Source organism: Triticum aestivum, chromosome 7D (assembly GCF_018294505.1).
Source record: "Triticum aestivum cultivar Chinese Spring chromosome 7D, IWGSC CS RefSeq v2.1, whole genome shotgun sequence".
Lineage (NCBI taxonomy): Eukaryota > Viridiplantae > Streptophyta > Magnoliopsida > Poales > Poaceae > Triticum > Triticum aestivum.
The window spans coordinates 547024309-547035092 of NC_057814.1; the positions used below are offsets into that span (position 1 = coordinate 547024309).

The following is a 10784-nucleotide window of genomic DNA, read 5'->3' on the forward strand; positions in this document are numbered from 1 at the left end:
AAGATAGCCAGTTCACCATTCCGTCAAATTTTGGTTTGTGAAAATGTCAGTTACTAACTCAGACTGCAATCCTTAGTATTAAACTTATGGACCACACAACGGTGTAACATCCACATCGCAGCTGAAAGTTTATACATTGCCATGTTGATTTCATGATTTGATCATGACTATGTGCGCGAGAAGGCGCACGCCAAATCATAAGCAAGCATGCAACTTAGGAAAAGTAATTTTCAGCCGGTATGTTGGCGTATATAATGCTGCTGATGCAGCCCCGTTCTGCAGGATCTGCAGTTTGGCCAATATGGCACATGCACGGGGTGATCAGTATTTTAGCACGATCAAAGGATAAAGGAAATTTAGACAGGACCCAACTTGGGTTAAACCATCTTTATTCAACTCATATAATGTCTGATCGAACTAAACATGAATAGAAATGAACTAAAAAGGGTTAGGTGTAAAAGGAACATAGCAGTTGGATGTTCCATGGATTCAGCTCGACGACACCGACCTTGTTATCTCGAACCCGGTATGCTCTGTCGTGCAACACTTCGTCGATGATGAACGGACCCAACAACGACGACTTGAGTTTGTGGTCCTCCTTGTCTGAATGAGACGTAAGACGAGGTCGCGAATGTTGCGCCTCAGTGGCTGAAACCAGTTGCCACAACCCGGTTACCGACGCCTCCTATTCCCATTGGCCTGCCCATAAGACTCTTTGGCCTTTCTCATGTATCACGTACTTGATGAACTAACTTAGTTCTACAAAACAAGTTAAAAGAAAGTGAAACAAATGCACCATGTTATCTACTCCCGTTAAAACAAAGGGGCGTATATAATGGGGGAGGGTGATTAATATTCACATGGGTGATGGTAGGTGGAGCACTTATTTTTCTTATCTATATGTGATGAATTCCCCTTAAGTGACAATAGGTTTGTCATTAAATAATGTAGGGTGAACACATTAGAAAAGCCTATGATGATGCGGTAAATGGCTAACGTGCTACGTACTACACCATACAAAGTAACCACATGTAAGACTGAAGATTGACCGGACCCAGCTACGTGCAAAACAAGAAGTAAATACGTTACCAGCAATTGGGCCAATCCCTAGCAAACGATCGAACCAATATTCAACCATTGAATGGAATGTTTGGATCACTTAGATAAGTAGTGGCAATCTGAGCCCTCTCTTCTCTTCCTTCTTTTCGCCAGGGCTCTCACCCGACCAAATTTGTTTTTAAAAACATTTTGCTCTTGTAACCTTCTTTAACAACGAAGGAGACCCGAATCAGCTTTTCTTGTGCAAGGCCCCTCGCCAGAAATGTCACAATTGAACATATAAACCCTCCTAGACTGCTAGGCAGAACCGCGCCCTCCACGTCGCCCCATATAATCGCTATGCCACCGCTTGTAAATTCTGCACCCCGCCAAGGGCATTTTAGTCTTTTCAGCGGTCCAAGGGCATTTTAGTCTTTTCAGCGGGCAAAAAGGCAGGCAGCGCGGGCAGGAGCGAGACCGCGCAGACTGCGTCTTCTCCACGAACCCTAGCCGCGTCCTCGTCTCCTCCATTCGCGCGCCTCGGCGGTGACCCCATGGCGGGCTGCCGGGTCGGAGCGGTCCCCCGCGTCCCTCCTTCCCCGCTCGGCGCTCTCTACTCCCAGCGCAGCTGCCGCCTCCCTCCGCTCTTCCCATCTCGCCAGAGCCGCCGCACCCGGAGGCGACCGGCGTTGCTCCGTCTCGAGCTGCCCGTTCCCTTCTCTCCCCCGACGACCGACGCAGGAGAGAGAAAGAGGAGAGGGAGGTGTGGCGGCGGACGGGAGAGGGTCGACCTCGCGGTCGGTGGCTGCTTGATCTGAGAGAAAGAGGAGAGGGAGGTGTGGCGGCAGACGGTGGAGGGCCAACCTCGCGGTCAGTGGCGGCTAGGATCACCGGTGCTGATTTGCTCCTTCATCTTCTGTTGTGCGTTTGCTCACTGTGTTTGTTCCTAGGTGAGCCTCTCTCTTTTTCCCATGCTCTTGACCTGCTCGATAAAATGCTTGTGTGGCTGCAAGCTATTTTCTACCTTGGGTTAGATTCCTTTTGGTTTCTTGACAAACATGTGAACTTCTCCTGAGTGAAAAAAATGAAGGTGAAGAGGAGAGGAGGAATCGCTTCATATGTTTAGGCAACACGAGATTTCTAAAGTTAGTTTACAACTTGTTAGCCAATTTTGGTTGTCTTGCAAAGTAAAAAAAATTCAAGTAAATAGTTTGCTTATTCGGTAAGTAAATCGGTGTTCTGTTCGTCAGGTCCATCTAATCACTTCCTCGTGCATCCAGGTCGGCACCGTTGTTGTCACCGGGCAGAATGGCCATGGGCAGGCTCAGGAATGAATGTTCTAGGGTTGGAGCCGAGGGGGTTGAGCAGCAGCTGAGCTTAGGTGAGTGCTCGGGTTCTATAATTGACTCTTCTATGGGAACAATGTGATCACCTTCACCAAGATCTTGGTGAATGTACGGAGCTAATGTTCAGTTCATTGTCTCAGGCATGAATTTACAGATTCAAGATTTTCTTACACATGGGGCTTTGCAAGTTCATTGTCTCACACATCCTTTATGTTGCAGTATTTTGTTTGGCGGAGGTATGTTCTTGTCTTGCGAGGTTCATCCATTACTTGCTAATGTCTTTCATAATATTCGCCTTTATTGCGTGCACAATGGGTTGGTGGTACCCAGCGGAGGTTGAATTGTTAGTACTTATGCCATTGATTTTGTGTGGTAGTTAGTGTATGCCTGCATGCCTCACTGGAAATATTAGTGCATGATACCATATATACAGTTCAGAAGATATTTCAGACATGCTTATGCTCTTGTTAGACCTTGGGTAAATGGACTGATCCTTGTCTATAAACTCTCTGCTGACATGCTTATGCTCTAACAAGTTCCTCTGCTTTCATTTTGCAGGTTGTCCGATCTAGAAGGTTGCAGCTTCTTTGTTCTCCTACTCAAGAATTGCTTACTTACTTTCTAGCTGACTGCTGCATCATTTACTTTTTCCTCTGTTCAAGGATGTATCGTACACATTGTCACCTTTGTCCTCGGTTCAGATATCGGTGTTGCCTAATTAAAAAATAAACAACAATACCAGTGGTGCCAGTTTGAAGTTTTTTCCTTTCTGAATTGAGTAGTTAAGAGTTCAGTTTTTCTATAGAATCTTCAGGAGTTTAGTTAGGCGTTCTGAAAAGGAGAAGCCGTGTTGATCGGACGACTAAACGCTCAGATCGCTCCTAAAGTTGATATAGTGTTTTCCTTTTGATATGTCTTGCCAAGCAGAGCATTCTTTATAATTTGTTGTGTTGAAAGAAATGTTGTTTGATATGTGCAGTTCAGAGCGACCAATGCAAGGAGGACCAAGATCTGAGATGGTGAGCTCGCCCTCATCTACCTCTTCCACCTTTGCCGCCTATCACGGAGGGGGAGAAGATTACAACATGATTCAGCTTTGACTTCTTTTTTTCTATTTCATCTAGCAACTCTGGTGGCAGAATGAAATTATCCAGTAAACTTAACTGTTTATAAGTGTCTTGGTTGTACTAGAATTTGCAGAATTTTGTCCAAAGTCTAATCAACACTTTGCAAAACTGAAGTTTTTCATTCTGAATTTTGACACCAGGATCAGTTGAGGGTCGAATGCTTCAATGGTTCCAGAAAGCTTCATCCACAATCATGACAAATATTTCCATTGATGTCACAAAGCATACCAAGAATTTGAATTGAGTATGTTTTATCCCAGCTAACCTGTCAGGCTGTCACCTTTTAGCGATGTCATGAAAAAGCAACATGTGACAGTCATTCATTATTAATCTTGTGGTGACATATGCATGTACTATTAGTAGAACACTTTGTAGTAAGTTGTGTGTAAATGCAGAGGGGAGAGGGCGATAGGGAGACTGACGGGGCATAGAGTGCTTCCGTGTTTTGGGTTATTCAGCTGATTGCTCATTTTGGGAGCACTCAATAGCATGTTGCATCTTTAATTTTACTCGGTCATGGCGACGGCACTAACGAGGACATGGCGACAGGTCAAGAGTTCATGTTCTTTCTATACATTTTTGCAGGCTTTGCTCTCCAAGTGCAGAACAATTTCCCACTCCCCATCGATGATGATCTTCTGTATGAACATTTTCATCTGTGCTCCCTATTTTCCTTGCTCCACTAAGAATTAAGCCATTAACTGTTGATTTTAATTGCAGGGGCAGCTCTTTTAGCACCACACAAGCTATTCCGAAAGGTCATTAAGCTTATTGTAGTGCCAACTTCTGTAAAGATGCTTGTCCTGTTTACAGTATGCTCCCTTTGACAAATCAACAGAAGTGTACAAATTCATTTGAATGGATTCGCAAGGTATTTTCATTAGCAATGCCACAAGGCATCAGAAAGCACAAGTAACGAGAACAATTAGTTCAGTTTGCATACCATAGTTTTACTCATCCTAAATTGTGTTAAATTAATCTGCTACAGTATGATGATAACAGAGGGGCACTATTTTTTTATTGTTCCAATTATATAGGGCCCTCTGCAAAGATATTGATATCATTGGGTGTAGATGTTTAGTTGGACAAATATTGTTCGTCAGTTTCTTAGTGCGTGCCTAGGTGTTTCCCCCTTTTACGTTGCTTCATTTTTATAGGATTTCTTGAAATATAATAACTTGCTTCAACAATTGTAGAATGATCATGGTTTCTTTGCATTCCTATACTTTCGTACGATTAAAAATTTCATGGCTATCCTGGTCCCGGGTAAGAAACAGACATCATTGGCATTAGCCAATGCATTTGCGTTAAATGCCCTCCTGGTCGTTCTTCTTTAGTGGGTGTTTGTATTTTCCAAAAAGAAGTTGGTGCACCTCATAGTTGTTTCGTAGCATGACTATTATGTCTAGATTTTGCTGTATAATACAAAACTAAGTAGTTCGCTATATCAGCTGGCTATGTGTGTCGCTTCATAGTTTAAAACTTTAGCTACAAGCCTACAATCATTAGTACCGTTCAGTTTATTTTTTATGGAAAAACAGGGTAGAGCTCTAACGACTACTCTCAGGCTATCTACGAGAGCCAACAGCCAAGATTATCTTTTAAGTAGATCCCGTATCTTTGAACAACGGATTCTGATTCTGTTAGAGATGTTTCAATGCATTTTTTATCAGTTGCGCTACTACATTTTACTACTGATTTGAGCTGCCTTATTCCCAGATAGTGAATATCTAAATTATTGACATTCACTAAAATAAATACACAAGAGTTGTATTAAAGGAAACCACTTATCTTTTTAATTACAAATTAGAAATGCAGATGCAGTTGACCAATGTTTAGCATCCTAACAATGTTCAGGTTGCACATGCATACCAGAACACTGAGGGGTGGTCTTACAAATGACAACTACTTTCATGTTAGTAATTTCTTCTGTTTGAGATATTCCACGACCCTGCTTTGCTAGCTCCAGTCATTCAATTTATCATTATATCCACCATATTTTTATGCTCTGCATTCCTAATCTGCCGGTCACAAGAAACTGTAGTATAATGTTAGGTCGCACATTCTTTTTGTTTCATGGTTCAGTAGAGGTCTCACGGTGAGCAGCAACACTAGGTTGCAGTATAATGTCAGCTAATTGCAACATCCTGAGTTATTTTATCAAAGTTTTTCATCTGGAAGCTCGAATATCTTTTGACTTTCAGTACACATCTATTCCGATTTGGTAGAGAAGATCAGAAGAAGCTTTTATATCATATTTTTGTGTGCTTTTTCTGTAGAAAAATTACCATGGGTTGATGGTTTTGAATCCAATTACTATATGATGTAATTGACTGCTATTCCTAAGAATTGCTCCTGGACACAGTGCTCAATCTTATCATGTCTCACATACTATTGTGCTGCCTATCTGTATAGTTACTCGGATCATTTCTACAGATGAAAATGTTCATACAGAAGAAAATTTTCATCTGTGCTCCTGGACATTTTTGCAAGCTTTGCTCTCCAAGTGCAGAACAATTTCTATCTGAACACCCATCATTAGTGCGACAGGTCAAGGCTTATCTTGTGGTGTGTCGGCAGCGCGACTGTACGCCACTGTTACTAGGTTGTTTCATTTCTACAGCAACACAGGCAATGCTTATGTATTGCACATATTTTTATTTCTTTTGATTTTGCCTTGGTTGTTATTTATGCCTATAGCCTCATGTATGGGATCCTATTTCAGGGCACCGTTTTCAATGGTTAGTTGAGGTGCTTCTGGTTTTCTGAATGAGTACATAGGTAATGTTGAAGATGCTCTGTCCTTATTTTTTAGATGTTTACTTTGGTTATTGTTCTCATTTTGGTGCTCCTTGGCCTCTTTCTGTCAGTGCAGATCTTCTTTTTAAATAGCACGGATAGAGGACCAGAAAAGAGATACTTTTCTTGTTGGTGCACTTGCAAGTATATGCGGATCTGTACCTTAGATTTCCTTGCCTTTGGCTGGCTGTCCTTTTCTTTTGCTAGGCCATCAAATTGCTTTCAACTCGAGCGGGATTTGTTGCAACCTCCTATTTGTGACGTGGTGCCGCCAAAGGTATCTTTCTCTCTGTCCTGATTCTAATTCTCTGCCATCTCCATCTACATATGCCTGTGATTGCCTACTCTGTTTCTATCCAAACAACATATGTGTGTATGCTGGTGAAGTGAGAGAAAATAAGCGGGAGATAAAGAGTGAGAGACAAAACACTAGGGAGAAAGATAGCTAGACATCAAATGTTGCAGTATATAGGCTGTTAAAATCGATTGTTACTCTCCTGTTAATTAAATGTCCATGTGCTGATTTATGTTCTATGCTTTATATGCATCACATTATATCCTACGACGTTTACCTTTTCCTGTTCATGGAAAATGTCATAGTTGGGAGGGTTAACTGGAAAGCTTGAGTATATCTATCAATCTGATCTGCATAGAATAACTACACAGGACAGAATGTGCTCACATGATATTGATGCATAAATTTTATAATTAAACATAGGTTCAGATTATCTAGAGACCCAGAGTTTAGTAACTCAAGCGCATAAGACTGAATGCTATATCCATGGCAGGCAGTATCTTCTATGCACGTTGGTATGTACATGAGATGGGGGAAATCATGTTTTTAAGAGAGTGAGATGTGGAAGGTACTGTTTAAGAAATCCGGATGCTTGCTTGTAATATGTTTACATTGTTTACTCATGTACATGTTCCTTTTGTAGATGTTCCTTTAGGATTTCTAAAATTGTTTGTTTACTCATGTACATTGTTTGCATCTGTGAATATATTTTTATATTTAGGGATTATCCACTGCCTCTAGAAAGTTGTTTGTTTCATCCAACGCTTTTGTGTGGTTTTGCAACTACTAATTCCTGTTATCTCTATGTTTGTTGGTGTATGGCTGCTGCTTTTGCCTTCATGGGAAATGATTAGGCAGGCTGACTACATAGTAATTGTTAGTACTCTTTGATGATAGAGAAGTGAAGATCTTGTTGTTACTGCAAACTCAGGCTATGTTGTTGACAATGACATCAGGGGACATGTATATTGAACATGTGTTGATCCACTAATGGCAAATCAGCTACCAGCTGGCTATCAAGACTTTGCTTAGGTGTTATTAGCCGCTACATCCTCCGCTTCATTGAGCCTCGACCCCCCACTCTTCTGAGGTTTCGTCAGGTGATTGCCTGCTTCAATTCTACATTCTGGACAAAGCTTGTAGGGTTAGCGACCTTGGTTGGGTGATTTTGACGATATGATGCATTTCTTAGGAAATAGCTCGAGAAGTGATGTGTGATGTTGCCTGCAAATTGGCTTGTTTTGCTTAGAGCTTTTGGCATATGTGGTGATTTATTACCGGTGGTTAGAATTTAGAAGCCTGCTGCTAGCCTCATGCTTGCTGTCATCATATACACATAGTATAGATGAAGTTGGATGATAATTCTCTCGTATCACTATGTGGGGCCTGAGCCTCATACTAATCTCGCACGGTCAAGTTTATTGCTGCAATTTGATGTTACGATTTATGCTAATGTAAACATGACCAAGCTAGAGGAGAGCTTTGGTTTTTTTTCGTATTTGTTCTGATAGCATAATGTCTCCTAGGTTCGATAATGTCTTCTCTCCAATCTTGTTCCCTTCCCAGCTTCCACCTATCTTCATGAGCAAGTGTAGCTCCATCCATGACAAAGGTATAGATCAGAGAGGTCTGAGGAGGGACAGGGTTGGAAGCTAGGAAGGGAAGTAAACTTCCTGAGCTTCAGTTCTAGGTGAAAAGAGAGTGTTTTTTATTTTGTATTTACTTATTTTTTTCTCCGACCAGAGAATTGTTTTGTTGGACTACGACTGGATTGAAGTTGCTAGCCTGAATGCAAATTTCCTTGAGATGGTTCATCACCAAAATCCTTAAGAGATGTTCGAAGGTGGGTCAGTGAGTGGTGATGATGTTCATGAGAATTCCCACACATTGGTAATTTTTATATGGAGGTGCAGAGTGCCACGATCTCAAATCTAGAGCAATCTTGTGTCAGTGTTCACGTATTGTGATTATCTATGTGGCATTGGGATAGTAAGTTCCCCCGTCCATACAAGGGCGCTATTTACAATATGAGGGAACTTATGATTTATAGGAGCTACAACTTATGATTTATAATGCTGCTATTCCATGGTTATATATAAAATAAAACAAATTAAGTTTTTCCTTTAGGTTTTCATCACAGTTCCTTTTCATGATTCTGTAGCACTGGAATGATTAGTTTGTTCTTCAGTAACTTCTTCTTCAGTATCATAGTTAGTAAACATATGAGGTTTGGCAAGTTAGTATTTACCATTGATGCTTGAAATAAATAGCATGACTGGTGTTGCACCATGTGTGTGTGTAGGTTTTTCCTTTTAGTTTACTTATATATGCCTCTCCTATATTCTAAAACAAATTCGAACTGTTAGTATTTACCTTAATCTCTTCCACATGGAAGATAGGAAAACTACATACGGAAGGATGAGTTCGATAGCGTATCAGGTTCAGGCATTTGCACTATTTTCTTGATTACCTCACTATGATTATTGTTGTAGACTTTTAGTATATTCCTCACAGGCGAATCCGTATTTTCTTCAAATCTATAGCACACATCTTTTTGCTATAGTCATTTCGCCATGGATGCAACAGTCTAGGAAAACAAGATACCTGTTTGTTTTCATTCATTTGCCTTTTTATGTGAGAAGTGCCTCCATGGGATTAGCGAGGTGTATTTATGCTTACCCCTTTTTAGTGTTTGGTGAAGCCGATGGACTGTGAACATTATGTACCACATATTGTGGCCTTTTTCCTTTTTATTACTTATAATATGTCATGACAATTTATTTTCCTGAGCCATTTAGTCAACTAGCCAGTCAAGGATAGCCAATGGTCTTTTGGCTATTTGTTTGTTCATTTCATTCAACATGCATGTTTCTGGAGTAGTCTTGGCGCAAGACACATAATCAAAGTTGATTTTCTTATAAGCTGATCATCACATAGCTAATTGGTAGTTACACTAGCTGAGCTTGTCCTATGCTCATTGTACAGGATAGATAAAGTGTATGTGATCTTCTTGATGAGGAGAAGTCTTTTTAGAGATTCCAATACAAATTACATACGGATGTATATAGACATATTTTAGAATGTAGATTCACTCATTTTGTTCTATATGTAGTCCGCATTGAAATCTCTAAAAGGACTTATATTTAGGAACGGTGGGAGTTGGATACAATTAAGTATTTAAATTAACCATATGAGCACTATTTCTTTGAGTGCCACAAGGATGTCATCTTTATTCACATGTTATGTGTTATGTGTTCACATCAACTTCTGCCCTTTGTTTTCTGCAGAACACGACAACTGTTCGTCACCTAAAAGGACAGGATGACACCAAAGGAGTTATGATAGCAGCACTTATAGGCATTGAGGAATTGGCAAAGAGATTACGCTTCATAGGTATGAAGTTAGAACAACGGCTGGAACTATGAAAGGCCGTTTCTAATTACCTTTGTTGGATCTGTCTTACCTACAATGCATGTGTGACCCTTGGAGAAGCCACTTTTTGTTTCGTCTGCAGTATACTCCATGTTTAGTTCCAATGATGCCCTAACCCTTTTGTTCCTGCTCTGAAGAATAGGACATGTATAGGCTTCAGATTTTTGTAATCATCTATGTGCTAAACATCCCTTTGTGGTCATGTGTTCTTTATGTAATCAAGTATCTATTCATGATGATATATATGCCCAGCTAATGTTTGAAAAGATCCATCATCTGTATCACCACTGCTGGATAACCACTATAAATCTACTAGCAGTACCGGTCATATAAAATAGCTACCGTTACCGATCATTTGTATTACCACTGCTGGATAACCATTATAAATATATCAGCTAATGTTTCTTTAATTTATTTGATTTAACTTTTTATTTTTTGATTTGACATCTTTTTTAGACAGAATAATTTAATTTAGTTGTTCCAATTCAAATTTACACCATGTTGTTGGGCTTAGAAAAAAGGTAAATAATAAATTAAGTTTTGTTGTGTCGACATGGGCACCAGACACGGTTGCTGATGCCTTGACCTTATCAATCCCCTTCTTCCCTCCGTGTACCAAACCTTCTCTCGCTCACCCTGTCTCTTCCAGACCATCGTCGTTGTTCCTCAACTTCGATTGCAATATCAACACGTCAGTTCCTCAGGTGGATCCTCACTGAATCAGACCGCTTAACAGGCGAACCTTTA

General features: G+C 40.5%; 1 protein-coding gene across 50 annotated transcripts; it reads left to right on the forward strand.

Moving 5' to 3' along the window:
• Positions 1 to 1490: 1490 nt before the first annotated feature.
• On the forward strand, positions 1491 to 10307 carry LOC123167666 (uncharacterized). Of its 50 annotated transcripts, none has more exons than XR_006484043.1 (15): positions 1491 to 1988; positions 2319 to 2419; positions 2525 to 2620; positions 2943 to 2959; positions 3364 to 3403; positions 3652 to 3755; positions 4097 to 4151; positions 4232 to 4382; positions 5927 to 6116; positions 6237 to 6292; positions 6387 to 6587; positions 7460 to 7705; positions 8132 to 8217; positions 8349 to 8448; positions 9893 to 10307. XR_006484043.1 is itself a non-coding variant. In XM_044585501.1 (15 exons), the coding sequence occupies exons 3-11, from the start codon at positions 2558 to 2560 to the stop codon at positions 7130 to 7132; spliced, it is 549 nt and encodes a 182-aa protein (XP_044441436.1). In that variant the 5' UTR covers positions 1491 to 1988; positions 2319 to 2419; positions 2525 to 2557; the 3' UTR covers positions 7133 to 7173; positions 7460 to 7705; positions 8132 to 8217; positions 8349 to 8448; positions 9893 to 10307. The 50 variants fall into 50 exon arrangements, 29 of the variants coding, with proteins under 29 accessions (XP_044441436.1, XP_044441437.1, XP_044441440.1 ...); XR_006484039.1 differs by having other exon boundaries at positions 5948 to 6116; XR_006484048.1 differs by having other exon boundaries at positions 4232 to 4269; positions 5948 to 6116.
• Positions 10308 to 10784: the final 477 nt, after the last annotated feature.

Coding starts and splice junctions, on each gene's coding strand:
- LOC123167666 (XM_044585496.1), top strand. CDS start 2,558: ATGGGGCTTTGCAAGTTCATTGTCTCACACATCCTTTATGTTGCAGTA. Junction 3,404..4,096: donor GAGGACCAAGATCTGAGATG/GTGAGCTCGCCC, acceptor ACATTTTTGCAG/GCTTTGCTCTCCAAGTGCAG. Junction 4,152..4,231: donor CCCATCGATGATGATCTTCT/GTATGAACATTT, acceptor TTTTAATTGCAG/GGGCAGCTCTTTTAGCACCA.